The sequence below is a fragment of the Blastomyces gilchristii genome (genome assembly GCF_000003855.2).
Source record: "Blastomyces gilchristii SLH14081 genomic scaffold supercont1.3, whole genome shotgun sequence".
NCBI classification, from domain to species: Eukaryota; Fungi; Ascomycota; class Eurotiomycetes; order Onygenales; family Ajellomycetaceae; genus Blastomyces; species Blastomyces gilchristii.
In genome coordinates, this window is record NW_003101680.1 from 1,897,219 (window position 1) to 1,917,758 (window position 20,540).

General features: G+C 47.6%; 7 protein-coding genes across 9 annotated transcripts; 4 read left to right on the forward strand and 3 right to left on the reverse strand.

Moving 5' to 3' along the window:
* Window positions 1–483: 483 nt before the first annotated feature.
* On the forward strand, window positions 484–4,489 carry BDBG_02112 (patched sphingolipid transporter; the record flags this gene model as incomplete). Its single annotated transcript, XM_002627395.2, has 3 exons — window positions 484–747; window positions 844–4,300; window positions 4,386–4,489. The coding sequence occupies 3 exons, from the start codon at window positions 484–486 to the stop codon at window positions 4,487–4,489; spliced, it is 3,825 nt and encodes a 1,274-aa protein (XP_002627441.1).
* An 835-nt stretch (window positions 4,490–5,324) lies between these two features.
* Window positions 5,325–9,059, forward strand: BDBG_02113 (importin beta-4 subunit; the record flags this gene model as incomplete). Its single annotated transcript, XM_002627396.1, has 4 exons — window positions 5,325–5,370; window positions 5,463–7,797; window positions 8,078–8,814; window positions 8,875–9,059. 4 exons carry the CDS (start codon window positions 5,325–5,327, stop codon window positions 9,057–9,059), a joined length of 3,303 nt encoding a protein of 1,100 aa, XP_002627442.1.
* A 385-nt stretch (window positions 9,060–9,444) lies between these two features.
* On the reverse strand, window positions 9,445–11,749 carry BDBG_02114 (zinc alcohol dehydrogenase). The gene is made up of 3 exons (XM_002627397.2): window positions 10,573–11,749; window positions 10,077–10,472; window positions 9,445–9,955 (listed from the first exon to the last, which is right to left on the reverse strand). Exons 1-3 carry the CDS (start codon window positions 11,239–11,241, stop codon window positions 9,890–9,892), a joined length of 1,131 nt encoding a protein of 376 aa, XP_002627443.2. The 5' UTR covers window positions 11,242–11,749; the 3' UTR covers window positions 9,445–9,889.
* BDBG_02115 lies at window positions 11,496–13,856 on the forward strand. 2 transcript variants are annotated; one of them, XM_031720655.1, is made up of 2 exons: window positions 11,772–12,353; window positions 12,483–13,856. In XM_031720655.1, exon 2 carries the CDS (start codon window positions 13,120–13,122, stop codon window positions 13,513–13,515), a length of 396 nt encoding a protein of 131 aa, XP_031576885.1. In that variant the 5' UTR covers window positions 11,772–12,353; window positions 12,483–13,119; the 3' UTR covers window positions 13,516–13,856. The 2 variants fall into 2 exon arrangements, with proteins under 2 accessions (XP_031576884.1, XP_031576885.1); XM_031720654.1 differs by having other exon boundaries at window positions 11,496–13,856.
* Window positions 13,857–14,709: 853 nt separating this feature from the next.
* Window positions 14,710–16,181, reverse strand: BDBG_02117. 2 transcript variants are annotated; one of them, XM_031720656.1, is made up of 2 exons: window positions 16,044–16,181; window positions 14,779–15,887 (listed from the first exon to the last, which is right to left on the reverse strand). In XM_031720656.1, exon 2 carries the CDS (start codon window positions 15,785–15,787, stop codon window positions 15,023–15,025), a length of 765 nt encoding a protein of 254 aa, XP_031576886.1. In that variant the 5' UTR covers window positions 15,788–15,887; window positions 16,044–16,181; the 3' UTR covers window positions 14,779–15,022. The 2 variants fall into 2 exon arrangements, with proteins under 2 accessions (XP_002627446.1, XP_031576886.1); XM_002627400.2 differs by having other exon boundaries at window positions 14,710–16,181.
* Window positions 16,182–16,716: 535 nt separating this feature from the next.
* Window positions 16,717–18,779, forward strand: BDBG_02118 (triacylglycerol lipase; the record flags this gene model as incomplete). The annotated part of the gene is made up of 5 exons (XM_031720657.1): window positions 16,717–17,102; window positions 17,180–17,322; window positions 17,375–17,450; window positions 17,513–17,684; window positions 17,739–18,779. The coding sequence occupies 5 exons, from the start codon at window positions 16,717–16,719 to the stop codon at window positions 18,777–18,779; spliced, it is 1,818 nt and encodes a 605-aa protein (XP_031576887.1).
* A 343-nt stretch (window positions 18,780–19,122) lies between these two features.
* BDBG_02119 (peroxin 11B) lies at window positions 19,123–20,454 on the reverse strand (the record flags this gene model as incomplete). The annotated part of the gene is made up of 3 exons (XM_002627402.2): window positions 19,123–19,557; window positions 19,715–19,881; window positions 20,274–20,454. The coding sequence occupies 3 exons, from the start codon at window positions 20,452–20,454 to the stop codon at window positions 19,123–19,125; spliced, it is 783 nt and encodes a 260-aa protein (XP_002627448.1).
* Between the last annotated feature and the right edge of the window lie 86 nt (window positions 20,455–20,540).

The following is a 20,540-nucleotide window of genomic DNA, read 5'->3' on the forward strand; positions in this document are numbered from 1 at the left end:
GTTGCCAAGCCTCGGCTCACTTAGTCATCGATGTCACAGGCTGACATAAGCACGCGTCCAGCCATTCTCCCGTCACCACATCATCCAACCACTCATCAGTACCAACCCATTCATTACCCTGCTGTGTGATTCGACCTCTTTGGCAACTAATCTTGCTTTCTTAGCGGAATCTCGTTTCTGTCTGTATCACCATTGACCGTTCGTTTCTTCAGTTCCGTTTTGAATGCTGCCGCAAGTTTGGCGGCCTCAACGCATCCAGGAGTTAATCAAAATCTCTCACGCTCTTAAGAGATCCTGATCGCTCGGTCGTCACCGCTCCAAAACCCTCTTCTGCAGCTTCTCAAATATCGATTGAAATATATTGGTTATCCCTTAATGGTTTGACCCTCTTGTAGAGGAAGTCGACTACAAGGGGAAGATAGTGGTAGTGCTGGAATCTACGAATGCTCCCCGTTGACTTCTGCCTGAAGATAACATCCAGCCATGCGCCTCGGATGTTTGTCGCTCCTGGGGGTACTAGTAGTTGCTCAGAGCAACTCCGTCTTTGCCCAAGGAGAGACAAAGATTCATGAGGAGGGTCGCTGTGCGATTCGTGGCCACTGCGGGAAGAAGTCGTTCTTCGGTGGAGAGTTACCTTGCCCCGATAATGGACTTGCGAAAGCGCCGGCGGCGGAAACCCGGAGGAAACTGGTAGCGCTGTGTGGAGATAAATGGAAAACTGGAAATGTTTGTTGCGAGGACACTCAGGTAAGACTCCGCTTCGGAGAAGTTGCGGATCCAAGATCCACTCTGACCAACTGGTGGCACTTGAGCTTACACCTGCTTGTTTTGCTATTCCAATAGATTGATGCTTTATCCTCGAATCTGAAGATGGCCGAAGGTATAATTGCGTCATGTCCGGCATGCAAAGAGAACTTTTTCAACCTCTTTTGCTCCTTCACCTGCTCCCCGGACCAGTCTCTGTTTATTAACGTTACACAAACCGACAAGGTCAAAGGGAAGAAAGTGGTGACTGAGCTGGATAACTTGTGGTCGGAGGTGTACCAGGTTGGATTCTATGGCAGCTGCAAGGATGTGAAAAACGGTGCTTCGGGCGGCAAGGCGATGGACTTCATCGGCGGGGGTGCAAAGAATTATTCCCGATTCTTGAAATTTTTGGGCGACAAGAAGCTGTTGGGTAGCCCCTTTCAAATCAATTTTGTCACAGAACCAAACGGACCTGGGGATGTGGGCATGCGACCTTTACCGGAGATTCCAAAATCCTGCAGTGATTCAGACCAGAAGTATCGGTGTTCATGTGTCGACTGCCCGGCTGTTTGTCCCCGACTACCAGCGTTAGAAGAGGAGAGCTATTGCCACGTTGGGCATCTCCCGTGTTTATCATTCTCCGTCATAATCATATATTCGGTCTTTTTGTTGCTCTTGGTCGCTGGTACTCTTGGCCACTTTGTCTTTCAGAGACGTCAACAACGGAAACTGGAACGGGCTCGACTCCTACAGGATACAAGCCCAAGCGACGATGAAGATGAAGGCGATCTTATCGACGATGCCGGTATACTCGATCGTCCCCAAACAAGCTACAAGTTAAATTCCGTGTTCGATGCGATATTTAATCGTCTCGGTGGTGCTTGTGCTCGTTTCCCGGCGTTAACCATAACGACAAGTATAATATTTTGTGGCGTGCTAAGCCTGGGTTGGCTACGTTTCGCCGTCGAAACAGACCCTGTCAGACTCTGGGTTAGCCCAAGCTCAGCTGCTGCACAGGAGAAAGCATTTTTCGACGAGAACTTCGGGCCTTTCTATAGAGCAGAACAAGCGTTCCTCGTCAACGACACCCATCCAAACGGACCGGGTCCTGTTTTAAGTTATGAAACACTCAGTTGGTGGTTCGACGTGGAGAGTCGAGTTCGTCGCATGATTTCGCTGGACAAAGGGCTTTCTTTGGACGATATTTGTTTTAACCCGACGGGAAAGGCTTGCGTTGTCCAATCATTAACAGGATATTTCGGAGGTTCTTTCTCCAATGTCGACCCTAACACTTGGGAAGATCACTTGAGGCATTGTACCGAGTCCCCCGGTGCTGTAGACTGCCTTCCCGACTTCCAGCAGCCCCTAAAACCAGAAATGATTCTAGGTGGTTACGGGCGGCCTGGAAATGTATTGAATGCATCCGCACTAGTCGTCACATGGGTGGTTAACAACCATGCCCCTGGCTCCAAAGCGGAGGCTGGCGCAATTGATTGGGAAGATAGCTTAAAAAGAGTGCTCGAAGTGGTTCAAGAAGAGGCAACTGAACACGGCCTACGCGTTTCTTTTAACACCGAAATTAGCCTTGAACAAGAGTTGAATAAGTCTACGAACACGGATGCGAAAATCGTGGTTATTAGCTACATAATTATGTTCATCTACGCTTCGTTAGCCCTTGGCTCTACAACTTTGACGTGGAAAAGCATCATCAGAAATCCGGCCAATAGTCTCGTGCAGTCGAAGTTTACTCTCGGTATCGTCGGTATCTTGATCGTTCTGATGTCTGTGTCAGCTTCAGTCGGGCTCTTCTCAGCAGCCAGGATCAAAGTGACGTTAATTATCGCCGAGGTGATCCCATTCCTAGTTCTAGCAATCGGCGTTGATAACATTTTCCTTATCGTTCACGAATTTGAGCGAGTAAACGGAAGCCACCCAGACGAGGAAATCGATGAGCGCATCGCTCGAGCGTTGGGAAGAATGGGACCTAGTATTCTCCTCTCTGCAACCACAGAAACCATTGCTTTTGCGATGGGTGCGTTTGTAGGGATGCCTGCTGTCAAGAATTTCGCAGCCTATGCTGCCGGTGCGGTCTTTATCAATGCCCTATTGCAAGTAACGATGTTTGTATCCGTGCTGGCATTGAACCAGAGACGTGTTGAGAGCCTACGTGCAGATTGTTTGCCTTGCCTTACTGTCCGAAAAGCAAATTCGTCTTCTATCCCTGGCGGTCAGCCGTATGACCACGCGGAGGAAGGAGCTCTGCAACGATTTATTCGAAAGATTTATGCTACTCGTCTTCTTCAGAAGCAGACTAAAGTTTTAGTTATGGTTGTTTTCCTCGGAATATTCACAGCCGGCCTTGCGCTCCTACCAACTGTAGCTCTTGGGCTGGACCAACGTATCGCCATCCCCAATGATTCATACCTGATTGATTTCTTTAATGATCTGTATGATTACTTTGGAACTGGGCCCCCTGTTTACTTCGTAACGCGAGATGTGAATGTTACCGCCAGACACCATCAGAAACAACTTTGTGGAAGATTTTCAACATGTGACGGGTTTTCACTGGGCTTTGTTCTTGAACAGGAATCAAAGCGTCCCAATGTTTCTTATATCTCTGGATCGGCCGCCAGTTGGGTCGATGACTTCTTCTACTGGCTGAACCCTCACCAAGACTGCTGCAAAGAGGACGGAAAAATTTGCTTCGAGGGTAGAGATCCGCCATGGAATATTTCGTTACATGGCATGCCAGAAGGGTCTGAGTTCATTCATTACGCGGAGAAATGGCTAAAGTCACCTACGGACGAGTCATGCCCTCTAGGTGGTTTAGCTCCCTATAGCAATGCCTTAGTTCTCGACTCAAAGCATGTTACGACTAATGCAAGCCATTTCCGCACGAGTCACACACCACTACGCAGCCAAAAGGACTTCATCAAGGCCTATGAATCCGCTCGTCGTATTGCGGACGACATCTCACAAAAGCACGATATCGATGTCTTCCCTTACTCCAAATTCTACATATTTTTCGACCAGTACGCTTCTATTGTCCGCCTCACTGGAACCTTGCTTGGATCCGCAACCGCGATAATCTTTGTTGTCACTTCAGTCCTCTTAGGCTCTATAGCTACAGGAGCAGTGGTTACTGCCACAGTGATTATGACTGTTGTTGATATTATCGGAGCTATGGCTATTGCTAATGTCTCGTTAAATGCTGTCTCGCTAGTTAACTTGATTATCTGCGTCGGTATCGGGTTCGAATTCTGTGCACATGTTGCACGCGCTTTCATGTTCCCTTCCAGCCCACTATTGGAGCAAGCTCGAGATAAATTCCGATATCGTACTGCTCGCGCGTGGGTGGCATTAGTCAATGTTGGCAGCAGTGTCTTCACCGGTATCACGGTTACCAAACTTCTAGGTGTCTGTGTACTCGCATTCACAAGGAGCAAGATATTCGAGATCTACTATTTCCGGATATGGCTGGCACTGGTAATATTCGCTGCGTCTCATGCGCTGATATTCTTGCCAGTTGCTTTGAGCTTCTTTGGTGGTGACGGTGAGTTTCCTCCTTCCATTAATCTGTAGACCCTTTGTAATTTATAATGCCCGGAGAACTGATGCAGTTTATATTCTACTCATAGGATATTGTGACCCTCAGACAGACGGCGGTCTGGAAGGGGACCTTGCTGCCCGAAGATATCGCTCCCTGCTACCCGATGACTATGATTCGGAGGACGACTCTTGAATTCAATACCGCGGTCTATCCGTGAAAACTATTTTGGCCATGTTAATTCGCTTTATGACAATAATATTTTTTTTCCCCTGCTTAGCCGTTCGCAAAATCCTTTGATTCGATCGCTTTTGAGGACATATTCGTAACCCAAATCGAACATTATAGACCTAAAGGAGTATCGCAAGCGTGGTGGAGTCTGGATAATGGAAGAACAATGGAGGAACAACGATCATATGCCTGCTTCCTGGTGTATGTACTATGTATACGTATACAGGGCAATGTCTCATTTTTTCACCCGCATGCTAGGACGACGACAGTCAAGTCACCTTTGATTTTTGGATATTGGCGTACATAGCCGGATTATGCCTTCCTTCCCCCCCCCCCCCCCCTTTTTTTTTTTTTTTTCTTTCTTCAGAAAAAAAAAAAATTAGATCATCAGCTATGGGTGGATTATAGCTGTCCATGATTATGACAGATAATGAAATATTCCATCTCGAATTAACAAATTAAACAATATCCGTCGGGGTCAATAAATGATGGTTGTTTGCTGCCTCATGTTGATGTAAACAGTGCAAACAACGGTGCTACCAAGCCCACTAAAGCAGACTAGCGCCGCCATAGAAAAAAAATAATCCCACTTCACATCTCAATTTTCCTCCTGCTCCCCTCTGTTCTCTACGATTCTCTCTCTTCATCACCTTTCTCCTCTTTCCCTAGTTTTTTTAAATCCTTGGGAACCCTTTTCAATAGGAGTAGTTGAGAGGACCTATACCAGCCGCCTGCCTTTTTCATAGACCTACACCCTATCTTTGCGATCGAGAAGCGTGCATTACAACAGTCGCCCATCATGGACCAGCAGCGGTTCTTGCAGCAGCTGCAAATCGTCCTTGATCGTGAGTTCTTGAGCCTGCTATATGCATATTATTGGAGAATGTTGTAGTACGAACGAATTTCTCTGACTTGCGGCCTTATTGATATTGTATAGCGACCAAGGGCAGCGTCAAAGAAGCTACTGGCACACTTAAAAAGGAATTCTATACCCACCCAGAATCGCTCCTTTTCCTCATTCAGGTCGCCACTTCCCATGATGACCAGAATTTGAGACAGCTTGCTGCTGTCGAATCTCGAACGCTCGTGTACAAGCATTGGCTCAAAATCGCTGCGGAGCAGAAACCACAGGTTAGAGAACAGCTACTCCGTGCTGCCTTAGGAGAAGGTACCTCCTTGGTCCGCCATTCTTGTGCGCGTATCATTTCCGCTATTGCGAAGATTGATATCGAGGACGGGCAATGGGCAGATCTCCCTGGATTCCTGCTCCAGGCTGCAGCCAGCCCCAAAGCCGACGAGCGGGCTACTGGTATCTACATCCTATTTACCATCCTCGAAACGCTAGGTGAGGGTTTCCAGGAGAAGTTTAGCGACCTCTTTGCGTTATTTGAGAAGACTATTCGTGATCCTGAGAGTGCTGAGGTCCGCATCAATACCCTGCTTGCATTGAGCAAGCTGGCCATACATCTCGACTCCGAAGAGGATGAGGCACCAGTTAAGGCTTTCCAGAATATTTTCCCCGCCATGGTCGCCGTGCTGAAAGACTCGATTGACCGGAGCGACGAGGATCGGATCCTGCAGGCATTTGAGGTTTTCCAAACCCTCCTTGCCTGCGACCCACAATTGATGAACCCCCACCTCAGGGATCTTGTGCTATTCATGAACCAGCTTGCAGCAAACACCGAGCTGGATGAGGACACGAGAACTCAAGCCATTAGTTTCCTCATGCAAGCGACTAGGTATAGAAAGCTGCGAATCCAAGGCATGCAGATCGGTAGCCAGATTACCCTTACCTGCCTTCAAATCGCTACCGAGCTGGGTGACACTGCCGTTGACGATGATGATATTACACCAGCAAGATCGGCGCTTGGTCTCTTGGACATGCTTGCACAAAGCCTTCCACCTAGCCAGATTGTCGTCCCTCTCCTCAACGCTTTGGGACAATACTTCAACAATAAGGATCCCGACTATCGACGCGCTGGTATCATGGCTCTTGGTATGTGTGTCGAGGGTGCTCCTGATTTCATTAGCACTCAGATGAAGGAAATTTTCCCTGTCGTGTTCCAACTACTTAGCGACCCCGAATCCAAGGTTCGCCAAGCAACATTGCATGGCGTTGCGCGAATTGCCGAATCTCTTGCGGAGGACATCGGCCAACATCATCAGCAGATGATGCCTCTCCTCCTCACGAATCTCCGAAGCACAATGCAGGAGTGGAAGGGCGAAGAGAGTGGCCCAGCCATCGACAATATGAAAGCTGCAATCAGCGCATTGGATGCCGTGGTTGACGCGTTGGGCGAGAGTGATGTGATCTTGTACCAAGGAGAGGTGGTGCCAATTCTCCACGAGTTGATCAAACATCCTGACTTCAAGGTGAAAGCTCTTACAGCTAGCGCGTTGGGATCCATCGCTTCATCTGCTGGCGAAGCTTTCCTCCCCTTCTTCAATGACTCAATGCATCTCATGCAGGACTATGCTACGATGAAGGATAGCGAGGATGAGCTTGAACTCCGCGCGTGTGTCACTGATGCGATGGGAGAAATGTCTGCTTCTGCCGGGCCAGAACACTTCAAGAACTACGTCGAACCCTTGATGCGTGCTAGCGAGGAGGCCCTCCAGCTTGGCCACTCCAGACTAAAGGAAAGTACTTACCTTTTCTGGGGCTCTATGTCCAGGGTTTACGGTGAAGATTTCACTCCCTTCTTGGATGGAATTGTCAAAGGACTCTTCGCATGCCTTGACCAGGAGGAAACTGACCTTGAGGTTGAGCTGGGCGAGGCTGCTAAGGACCTTATTGGCCAGGAAGTTACCATTGCTGGCCGCAAGGTTCGTGTCGCAGGTGGCGATGATGACGACCAGGACGTTTCTACGCTTGATGACTCTAACATCGAAGACGTCGATATTGATGGTGAGGACGACTGGGAAGACCTAACCACGGTGGGGCCCCTCGCCCTTGAGAAGGAGATTGCCGTTGAGGTCATTGGCGATATCATCACCCATGCCAAGAAAGCATATCTCCCCTATTTCGAAAAGACCATCGAACAGATTTTGCCTCTTTGCGAGCATCCCTATGAAGGTATCCGAAGGAGTACTATCAGCACTCTTCACCGCGCGTACGCTGCCCTCTGGCAGGTCTGTGAAGAGTCTGGTCAGATGCAGAAATGGGTGCCTGGCAAGGGAATGGATATGATTGAGCCACCCGCTGAGCTCAAGAAACTCACCGAAATTTTGGTCACCGCCACGATCAAGATGTGGTCAGATGAAGAAGACAGGTACGTTGAGGGCAATCCTTCTTTTCACCTTTACTTCTGTTATTTTCATGTTACTTTAATTGTATTATTCATTGCCAGTATATTTTCTATGATGACACCACTTCGTAATCCCAGCTCACTCATACACACAAAAATGTGTGACTGATGTTAACGCGAAAACTTCCATCGTGAAGCTGAGAAATATCTAACTGAGCATATGTGATTTTTATTTGTTGCATTTTTATCTGTCTCAGGATCCATATTCTGTTATTAACACTCTAACACTGGCTGCCTGTTGTAGAGAGACTGTCGCCGATATTAACCGCAATGTCGCCGAAAATCTCAAATACTGCGGACCATACTTGGTCTCTGACGCTTCCATTCTTGACAACGTCGTGACTATGGTCACTACCATTATCACCAAGCAACACCCCGCTCAACAGGATTACGGTGCTGATGAAGAAGACCGTGCTGCTCTCGAAGAACTGTCCGAGTACGATTGGGTCGTCATCGACACTGCCTTGGACGTTATTTCCGGCCTTGCAATTGCTCTTGGCGGTAATTTTCTTGGTCTATGGCCTCACTTCGAGAAGACCGTCCTCCAGTATGTTGGCAGCAGCGAACCTCTCGAACGATCCACCGCCACCGGTGTTTTGGCTGAAATCATCTTCGGATTGGCCGACGCTATCACACCGCTCACTACCAAATTCCTTGAACTGCTCCTGCGCCGCCTGAGTGATGAGGATTCCCAGACAAAGAGCAATGCTGCCTACGCCATCGGACGCCTTGTCGAACGATCCAACTCTGACCAGGAAATTATCCAGGCCTATCCTACCATCCTAGAGAAATTGGAGCCCTGCTTGCATATCCCCGAGGCCAGACTCCCAGACAACGCTTCTGGCTGTCTGAGCCGGATGATCTTGAAGCATCGCGACAACGTCCCCGTGGCAGATGTCCTTTCCGCTCTAGTCGATCTCCTCCCCCTAAAGAATGATTATGAGGAGAACGATCCTGTTTACCGCATGATTTGCCAACTGTGTATGTTTATCTTCCCTTCCCCTTTTGAAAATGACACATGTTCGCTAACAGAAATTTCAGACAAATGGGAAGACCCAACCGTCCGCAGCCTAACGCCACGTCTAATCCCCATTTTCGAAGCCGTTCTTACTGGCGACTCGGACCAGCTCGACGATGAGCGGCGCGCCGAGCTCATCGAGCTAGTCTCCTGGTTAAACAAAATGCAACCGGGAGTGGCGAGCTGGGTCGGACAACTGGGTCAATAAATTTTTTTGCCCTCTCAGCCTCTCAGCCATTTCCTTTAACGAATTGAAAACGAGGACCAACGATGATATGGCACAAAATAGATTTTTTTTTTTCTTTCTTTCGTTTATTTTCCCTGTTTACGTTTCGAGGATCTATGCATTATGATGTAGAAAACAGAATACCCCCTCCACTGACTGCACGCACACTAGGCGGATGATATGTGAGAATGAGAGTGAGCACTGGCATGGATGGAAATGGCAGGGACTGGGCCGGAGAACATTGGGTAAAAAAGAGTTCTAATACCGACATAGCAAGTGGATGAATGAATGAATGGAAGGAATACAACAATATACCCCCGCAGCCAGGTGTGTGAAGAGACCAGGGAGCAGTTTTATCATGGGGAATAAAAGAATTTTTTTGCAATGCATGATAATTTTAACATGGATTTTGATTCTATTTTGATATCATTTGGTAATGAGTGGCCCTGCGTGTCTTTCATTGCGATGGCTATACTTAGCGTCACTAGTATTCAGCTGGCATAAAATACCAGCGGATCTTTCGGGCAGAGAGTTTCCGTTCATATCAAGTGGAGATGAGCTTGAGAAGAACTGGGATGACATGGATCTGTAGAGGATGTAAGGTTGTGTATTTGAATAGTCCCAGCAGCTGAGCATGAGCAATCCCGTCTTTCCCAATTCATTATTGATTACGATTTAGTATAACTAGTTTACGTTTATATACATACCTCAGCTGTCCCACGTCGGGGTGAGAACCTTATGGAAATAGAAAACTTCTGGAAGCTCCCCTTTACAGCGGCCGTCCAAAAATACCTGCAAATCCTTTGCCATCGCTATACCTCCTGAACCTTCACAACGACTTTTCCCTTCATATGCTTCGACATACTGCGCTCATAAGCCTGCATCCAAGGATGACAATGTCAGCCAAGGCTCCGTGCGAGTTACAATCTAACGTAGACTACTACAACGAAAAATAATAAATAGGAAAACCTATTCAAAATAAAAAGAAGCATAACATACCTTCATCACATCGTCCATCTCCCACACCGAATCCACAATAGCCCTCAACTTCCTCTCCTCCACCATCCGCCGCACCTTCTCAATCCTCATCTTGGATGGGCCTGTCGTCACAAAAGAAAAGCCACCGGGACCTCCACCTAGGAAGCTTGGAAGAACCATGATCCTCAGAAACCAAAGGATGGCGCGGCAGATGTTGATGAAGGTCGTGGGTGGGTAGAGCAGCCCGATATTGAGGTACCTTTGCGGGCGGTCGCGGGTGGGACGGGAAAGGTAGGCGGAACTATGGTCGTAGAGCGACTGGATGCCGATGGTGTCGAGGATGACGTCGAAGTGAGAGGTGGAGTAGTGGGTTGCGAGGTACTTGTGTAGGCTGTCGTGCTTGGTGTAGTCGATGATCTATTCAAGAATGTTAGCTGTGGTGCTTCATCAGACTTTGGGGAATGATACAACTCCATTCGCACCCAATTTTCTTCCTTTTCCCATCATACATACATACCTCATCAGCCCCTAAGCTCTGAACCAGTTCTTCATTACGCCCGGAGCAAGTCGCTACAACCCTCCCCGTTTCTCCCAGAATATCTCTCACAATCTGCACGGTCATCAATCCCGTCCCCGAACTCCCACCATTAATAAGCACTTTATCCCCTTTCCTCACGCCCGCTCTCGTAACAAGGTTCATCGCCGTACATCCTGTGACCGTTATTCCCGCTGCTTCTTCAAGGGACACATTATCCGGCTTCCGAATCAAGTTCTCCGCCGTCGCAACGACATATTCCGCTAGGGTGCCGCGGCTCTTACGGGCCACTTCATGAAGGGGATCATTCATGCCCAGTACTGGGGAGCCAAGAGGGAACTCCTCGCGCAGAGCAGCATCCGCATTAGCGGACAGGGCGACGACGACGCCTGAGAACTCAAATTCAGCGACCCGTGGTGTCGTCTTCTGAAGCGGGATGGTTGGGTAGACGTTCAGGATGAGCCGCATGGTAGGATTTATGGAGGCATGAGAAACCTTTATGAGGAGCTCTGTTGGGGCAAGGGCTGAAGGCGAAGGGGTGGGGTAGGACGTGGATAGCTGGAGGATATCCGGGGGGGAGCCCGCTTTCGTATAAGTCCATGCTTTCATTGTTGGTGGAAGGGAAGGGGAATCGCCCGGAGACATGGTCATGGTGGGTATCTGGATCCCTTTGACTAGCACGCCTATGCTTTGAGAGATCTTGTTTGGAGTTTCTTAGATAACAACAAATGGATTTGGGCCTATGAGGCAGGATTTCTTCGTGGAAGAAATATTTAAAACTGGGAAATTTAAGACACTTGGATATATTTATCCTTCGGCATTATAGATTAGTTCGGGCACATTCATGTTCGGCGTCGTGGCGTTTCAACGCATTGTAACGCCCCGAAAATGGAAGAAAGGACAGGAGAGAAGAGCTCCAAAAAACGGACACTCCCGTAACCATGCGGAGTTAAGAGATTCGAGATATCACAAAGTACCCGCTCTGCTGGCTAAGTAGTACATCATCATCATCATCATCAGCATCTCAGCTCTCTGGCGGTAAAGCCTTGATTGAGAATAATGAATTAGGGTTTCGGTGCCCGAAAAGGGGGGCGAGCCAAGCCTTTTTATAACCCCGAACGTAAATACCTCCGAACCGGGTGATATGGCCTCTTTTGAGCGCTCTTTGTGTCTATCGAGGAGCGGATTTTGGTATTTGCTAGTCGAGGAAACTAGCCTGGTAGTCGGTCTTCACAGCAGAATCTACTTCCTGTGCATGGAACATATATTCTTTTCGAAGTCATAAAAGCACGCCAGAGTGCGTGCTTCCACCCAATTGATAACTACAGGTGTGCAATCACCTGCTTAGCTACCATGCGACAAAGAAGATGACTTAACTCCAATTGGGCTTGAAATCCGTGGGAATAGTTAATAATATCACAGGCAGACGGCAAGACGAGAAGCGCTAGAACATTGAACACATTGCACATTGGCGTCAAACTGAGGCAGCAATATGTCAATTCATCGAGCATTAACTTAGCCTTGGCACATCGCGCCCGCGAAACACTTTCTATTCTAACCTTAGGAAGAGGAGCATTCTGGGGATGTTTCATGATATCTGGTGAAGATACGTTTTTATATCATTCAACTATGCTGCATGTGCAGTTCAACTTTAGAGAAATAATAGTTAGAGTTCTTCCACCACTTTTAATTAATTCCAAGGGCCTCTGACGAAAACATGGCTACTTCACATTCAACAAGTCAAGCATACAGTCACACAATCCGTGAGAAGGCAGTCTTTTATTCTCTTATTCCGATCTTCAGTAATTGTTACTCTGTCTACACGAGCGACAATTTGTTCCGCTATAATCACTATATGGGTAGATACACACAATGCTAACTAGAAATTCTAGCAATTCGGCTTCTCATCGCGTTCACACCCCAAACAAGCAAATCCCTCCACTGGCGCCAGAAATTAGCACTCACCTCTCTACAAGTGCAAAGGGCTACATATTCTACAAAAGAGCTCCTCAGTAACCTTTGAAAGAGCCCAACCGGGACGGCAATTGAGGGCTACTGCACCACACGCGGAATCCCGCATAAAGCAATCATCGTGAACCGTATTTCTACTCACGCCACCGCCAACCTTGCACTTTGTCACCCCCATATCAGCCACCGCAGATGGCCCAACGCTGCTGTATTTCCATGGAGGGAGATATGTCAACCCTCTGAGAGCCGCTGGTCATATGCCCTATACCCTCGGTGCGGTACAGCCTGCAAGGCCAAAGAAATAGTCTTCCTCGAGTACGCTCTAGCGCCGGAATATCAATACCCAGTTCAACTCATCCAAGCCGTGGCTGCCCTTCGTTACCTTCTAAACGATCTGTCATTGAGAGTTGATGATATTATAATCGCTGGCGACAGCGCGGGTGACAATTTGGCAGGGTCTCTACTAGTGCATATCGCCAAAGCATCACTCACCGTACACAGCACCGCTGGATATTGGTGGTGGGCAGCTTAGAGCCGTGCTATTTGTAAGTCCCTGACAGAATGATGACGGTTGATCAAGAAAGTTATGAGACGAATGATGGGAAGGATTACATTGATGGGCCCATAGCCCTCCGGTTTAAGGGGGCGTGGAATCCCACTAGGGGAGATGCATGGGCAGACCTATGCGAAGGGGAAGGCACTGATGAAGTTTGGCGTCAAGTGTTTCCGGCATCAGGGGGCCCGCCGGGTCTAGTCAAGAAGGCGATGGTTACAGCAGGGACGGCCGAAGTTCTTCTGGACAGTTGTCGGAGGTTCGCCAGGGATTGTGTGAAAGCAGAGACTGTTGTTGCTGGCCGCGGATCCGATTGGAGTGCCTTTGACAGGAAGACCTTTGTTTATGCGGAGTGTGAGGGCGAGATCCATGTTCAACCTGCTCTAGATTGCGGTCGGGTATAATAATGGACCCATAATTCAAGCGATCCTCAGGTGGTTGGAGAGCGTATAGTGGTGTCACAGGGCATCCCAATGGTCAGAATGCCAGTTCTATGAAGACGGAATTCTGTAGCGCTGGTCAGGAAATGAGGCGATATGATTCAAAACAGTCTTGAAATGGAACTTTGAATAATGTTTGAACCCACCCACCACATATGTCACTCTTTTCAAGTTGCATTGAATCTATTACTAGTGCACGAAGTTTCAAAATGTAAGTGCAAAGCATTGCGATCACATTAGGAGAACTCGTAATTAGTATATACATACTTCCAGATCATACATATCAAATAGAAATATAAGAGTAATACAGAGGATGTCAATGTTGTTCACTGAGTTCCAATGAGCGCAAGATAGTTTGAAAGTCACATGCTGTGATTACTCTATTTGTCACTATCATAGGCTGCCACCAGTACGACCTAAATATAGTGACATTATAGGGCTGAAACCGATGACGAAACCTATAACGTCCAGTTCAACTCAACCACGCATATCGACATTTTATCAACCGCTATCGAAACAAGAATCAGAGCAAAAGTAGGTACAAATATAGATACAAAGGCATTGGCCATGACTTTCTGGCCATTCTAAATACCACCCGTACTTCATGAATAGCTATATGGACTACACATCGAGAACCCCGGGCTAATAGTCCCTTGACAGGAAAACCTACCAGCCAACAGGCGTCCCTAATCATCTACCTCCACGAAACAGACAAATACTTCCCTTCGCAAAACCCCGAAAATAATGGCCTCAACCATCGTCTTCCAGCCCGTCAACCACACTCTTCCTACATCTTCGGGCTCCTCAGCTTCATCGACCGTTAGCAAGCCCGTCAAGGGAGCAACCAAGCCCTGCTTTGGCTGTGGCTGTGGTGGTGAAGAATGTGATTGTTTCATCTGCGTCGTTATGTGAGGACGTCCTTGGTAATACCGACAATCGATGAACAATAACTGGCGGAAGATTTTCGCTCTATCTGGGTTTGGGAGTCTTCAAAGGTGTTTGGCGGTGGAGATATATACCCCGCTTCTCGCTAAGGAAGAAACTGCTCCCAGTTGGGATGGATGGGTTGATATGTTTAGGAGTTTTCATGTGTCATGTGGGTTATTTTATGGACTTTGCGGCCATTTACTTCGTTTCTTTTTAAGCAAGCGGGCATTTATTTGAATGGAGTGGAGGTTGTGGATGTAGCATGAATCAGGGGATGATTCCATCCTATGATAAGGCACGGTGTATGATATAGGTGTTCAATTTTACCAATTTTATTTGTCCATCTACCCAAAGAAATTTAACAAATTGTATGTACAATACTAAATGTTTGTAAACGCAAGAAACGAGGAGCTAAAGAGCCAAATAAGGTACTTAAAAGACAGAGCAGGAAATGGAAGGGGTAAAAAAGAGAGAGAAAGAAAGAAGGAAAGGAAAGGAAAGATACGCCATCTTGTAGACTCAGCTCAGAGGATAAAAGTAGATATTACACACTACCAGCACCACCAAAGATCACGCATGCCTGTATAGCTCTCCGCCGATCAATCTCTTTCTTCAGCATCAGCAGGCAAGTAGCCACAATTAACGGCTCATCTATTACTTCCGCTGTATCTCGACCAATCACAAGCTCCCCACCATTCCCTGCCGTGCACCGAGACGTGTTAGGTGGCCTCGTCCGTTTATTCCGCAGCAGGTGCGCCACTCGTTTCCGACCGGAAACTTCAAATTTCTCTAGGACAACAAGCACTTCCTTCTTCCCATCCGGCCCACATTCCTTCACATACCTCCATTCAAACACCGACCCATCCGGCAATGAAAAGTTGGTTGCTCGGGACGTCCATTTCCCTTTAATTTTAACCTCTGGAGACGCCTTCTCAGACCCAGTTAGAATATGAATTCTGGGCTCCCTATTGGGGCCGAAGAAGTATTCGGTGAATAGCAGGTCGCCACACTCGGGTGATGAGAGAGTGGAGCTACCTGAGCAGCGGCTCTTGCGTGTGGATACGTATGCGAGTGATGTATCCGGGTTGTGGATGTGAATTTCTAGCTGTGAGGATGGAGTGGGTAGGCGCACAAGCGCCTTTCCACGAGCGTCGATGAATAGAGAGCGACCGGGCGTGAAAGAGGCTGGGATGTTCACAAGCGTCTCTGCAGTTTCAGTTGAGATAACTGAGACCGAGGAGCTCTTGAGAGTTTCCTTCTCTTTTGCTAGAGAGGCGCTGTCTGCGAATGGATTGTCTGATGCTATCATGGTGATATATTGGATATTGGAATATGCACCGTTGTGAGATGAATAGTAGAAGGGTAAACAGATAGCCTAAGGTTTATGAGGACAAAATGAATGTAGAAATCTGTATTATTGTTATTGAGAACTTGAATATAAGAAGTTTAAGAATCATCCTCATCTAGAGGGGCGGGAGCGAGCACTCTTTATCGTCAATGGCAGTGAACCACTCGGAGAAAGTCTCCCCAAAAAAAGCCATACCGCTCGCCAACTGAAAACTTACTCTGCATTACCCTGTAGCCTAGAGAACAATTCATCATCATTCACCATCGCCACTGTTTCGTTGGAGGCGCAGGGCCCTTGAAGGGAAAGTTCGTATCTCGCATCTCTCTCCGGTCTGACCCTGATGCGGCTGAGCAATTACATCAGCGTGTCGATGAATTAAGCTATTTCCTAATGGGGAAAAAACTCGTTTTCGGTCAAACCTTAATTTTGTAATTAAGGTTCAGTCCAGCTTATGTAATGACACTAGCTCCTTTTCTTGGGGAACGCTGAAGCCGAGTTCAGTCGATCACAACACTGACGGCGGGACGACGACATTATTCTTTTGCTCTGTTCTCTAAAATTAGGGGGTTGGCGAAGCCAGCAGATAGCTGTCCAATTCCTTAGAACCCGGACACGACGGTGAGGCTGTGGTCCCATAAACTAGAACCCCTCTCCAGTAAGATTGTTCAGCTCTCTTAGCCATCAACACCTCCATCGTTCAATGTTTAACTTGCTTTCTAGGATCACACGTAGCAGATGGTTGCAAAGTTTGCCATTTTTCTATTACGGCATGCCACTAGTAATCTAATATCTGCCTCCTCTACTAAGTTACTTGCTAGACGACAATTGGCACTATCGTTACAGGTGATATAATAAGCTAGCAGTAGGGCTTGATAACCCATGCTTCAGCAATGTCGTTAATCAAGCGCGCCATTCGGCTTGCATCCGTGCCTGTTATCTTTCTACTAGCTCTGTTTGCCCTACGACCATCTGCGGTAAACACTTACCTTGATGTCGAAGGTTGGCGCTACTATTGGCCCCCAACTCCTTCACTGCAAGTCATTCTCCCATCCTGGGCGCGTGTGGCCGTTTTACTGGGAGGCATAGAGGCACCAGCTGTGAGAATTCGCCAAGGTATAGTAATCGGGAAAGTTCTCAGAGGTGATCTGCCAAAACCCGTTGAGGCGTTTCTTGGAATCCCATATGCGCTGCCACCAACGAACGAACGGAGGTTCAGCCCGCCGGTGCCTGTCAATGCATCGAATAGCACTATCGATGCCACCAGTTATGGCAAAAGGTATTACTTAAATCTCAACTGAATCAATCGTCTCGGAGGTTGAAATCTACAGAACCAAACCCTAATCGAAAGAATAGATGTTCATCACCTCCACTGCTACTCTACGGATGGTCTGAAGATTGTTTGACTGTGAACATATTCCGTCCTCAGATGCAAAATAGGACGAGAAAATTACCAGTAGCAGTATATTTCCATGGTGGAGCATTTAACGGTGGCAGCGGTACGTACATCAGCGCATGCTCTTTAACTGGAAGTGGGAACTCATACCGCAGTAGGGGGAGGCCACAACTCCGCCTCTATGATGGCCTGGTCTGAGAAGCCATACGTTGCCGTAAACTTCAATTATAGGTGAGACTTGATAATCTTCGTTTATGTGGCTGCCCATGCGCTAGCGCTAATATACTTCATAGGCTTGGGGCATTTGGCTTCCTCTCATCAAAAGTTGCTGCCAAGGATGGCGTGCTCAATGTAGGGCTACGTGACCAGATCCTCTTGTTGAAATGGGTACAGGAAAATATTGAAGCTTTCGGGGGCGATCCAAACGACGTCGCCTTATTTGGGCTATCAGCTGGAGCACACTCAGTAAGCATTGCTAGACTTAAAACCTCCATACAAACGTTCCGCTAACATCACCAGATCGGCCATCATGTCATGCATTACAAAGAAGAAGTGCCGTCCCTTTTTCACAGAGTAATTATGGAATCTGGGGCTGCAACCTCTCGCGCCGTTTACCCCTACTCCCACAGTCTCCATGAGCTTCAATTTGAAGAATTCCTCGTTGAAGCCGGGTGCTCTGGTTTGGAAGAGGATGAGGTCATGCTATGCCTGCGAAGCAAATCGGCATTAACCATTGCTTGGGCCTCGTCCAAGATCTTCTCCCGATACGAACCCTCAGATCGATGGGCATTCCAACCAGTCATCGATGGCGATATCATCAAACAAGCTCCTGTCCAAGCTTGGAAATCCGGTAACTGGAACAAAGTGCCAATCCTCACCGGTTTCAACACGAATGAAGGCACCTCCTTTGTTCCCTCAGAGATATCCAAGTCAGAAGAATTCATAAACTTCTTTCGCCTGCTCATTCCCGCTATGCCCGAAAAAGACCTCAACAAGCTTGACCAGTTATATCCAGACCCGCTCAAGTACCCATCTTCTCCCTACGTGGAGACACGAAATATAAGAGTTGGCGCCCAGTTCAAGCGTGTTGAAGCCGCTTACGGTCAATTCGCCTATATATGTCCTGTTCGACAAACAGTCCACCTTGCCTCGGGAGCACAGCAAGCACCAGTATTTTTGTACCACTGGGCTCTGAATAAGACCGTGAAGGGCGGAGCAAACCACGGAGACCAAGGTGAGTACGAAACATATAACCGTGGCGTTCGACAAATTTCCGCCGCCCAGGACGAAATTGCTGGCATTCTCCATGCATACTTCACGTCCTTTCTTACCACGGGTGACCCTAATGCGGTGCCCGGTAGATTTCCAGATAGACCCAAGTGGAAGCCTTTTGGTAGTGGGTGGTGGTGGAAAAATAGGACGCTTATGCTATTTGGGGAAGGGAATGATGAGCGGGCAGGGGGCGGTGGGGTTGGGATTCCGGCACAGGTAGTGGACGATGACTGGAGTCAGGAAGAGTGTGAGTTTTGGTCGGATAGGAGTATCATGACGGAATCTTAATGCCCCGGCATGTAGTTATATATATATATGTGTGTGTGGGGTGTGTTATGCGAGGGCAGTTTAAATATAGGGAGGAAAGTTTCTGTTTTATTCGCTTCTTATTCAATGTAGATAATTTAACCCAGTCACAGACGTCATTTTTATTGGAGATATGAGGGTATCTGACGTTCATCTATCTATATATTTGTATTCACGGCGCGCGAACATTTACCTCTCTATACTATATATAATATATTCCCTTCATTCCATAGCCACAATCAAATTTCCTTCTAAATGCTCTTCTTACTCAATTAGATCCAAAAAGCCGTAGCAAACCCAAAAGTCCATCCAAAGAATGGTCCTCTCACAAAGCCCCTCCTTGCGCCTGCACTTTGGCCCACTTATACTTCCCTATCAATAGCGTACTAACGACCGCCGCACTGCCAACGGTCAAGTCATCAACATCCAGCCACCCGAGTGACTGCGCAGGGATCAAAATGTCACATCCAAGGGCAACAAGTTCCGACAACAGGCGGGCGGTATTGGTATTCGTATTACCAGCAGGAGCAGCATTGGCCTTTTCACTTGTTTTCTCTGTTTCCCATTCGGAGCCCTTCTTTTTATTTTCCTGTTTGACATTGCTGGACTTAGTGTATTCGGTTTTGGGCGAGGAGACCGGCACGAATAATTGCCATATAATCCCCACGCTAGCGAAGACCATGGAGTAGAACCAGAACTTGTAACTTTCGAGAAGGACCTGTTCAGCCCAGGGGGTTGGATAAATGTTTAGAGCGTCGAGCTGGGGGCTCAGATCCGTTAGTAGGTGATTACAACTTTAATCATTCTAATATCTCACTGGCATACAGAGAGATAGAGGCAAGATCCCTTTACAGGAAAAAGCGTACACAAGATTCCACCATGAAAAGAAATGAGAAAATTGGAGGAGGTCAACTCACAATCGTGGAAGCTTCCAGGAGTATGTAGCCGCCCAAACAACTCCATTCTCCCACCGCCATGGTCTGCAGCACATATCCGCTAGCAGCTACCGCATCTTGCCCCGAGAAAATCCCCCAGGCCCGGTCAAAGCAGTCGATGAATTGGAAGTAGCGGAAGTATCGGCGACCTGAGACAGAAGAAGAATTCTTAATGAGATATTCGGCAAGTTTCGTTTTTGCATTTGCTCTTATATTTCTTCTGGAGGACATAATCCCGGATATACAGCGACCAAAAGAAAGCACAGTTCCCACGGCTAGGAGCATTTAGTGTGAAGAAGAAAATGCATATATCAATTTACACATTTGGTAGAACGAATGGAAATGGGGTATGAATCCCTGCCATTGCTAGGGGTCTCCCTACATAAGCACTGGCATGTATGGATATATGTCCGCATCAAGTAGAGATAGACATTGGTATTTCTGGACGAGAGATACTCCAGAAGAATCACCTTCTTTTTCTTTTTTTGTGAAGAACAAGTAGATAGTTATAGAGTAAGAGGGGATATCAGATATGACATACTCAGCGCCAAATTCGTGAAAGCCTTCGTCCATGGCTCTGCCTCAGCCGCCGACACCGCCGACGCTGAGATGACCTGGCATATCGACTGGATCAGACGCAGGAAGTTCTCCAGGCCTACGCCGGAGTTTGTGTAATTCGTAAATTGCTTGAGGAGGGGTTGGGGGGGTTGAGGGTTGGGCATGCTTAAAGCTTGGGGAGGGGGGGTGCTCTGAAGGCGAATTGTAGAATAAGAATGAGACGAAAGGCAATGGTAATATCAGAAAAGAA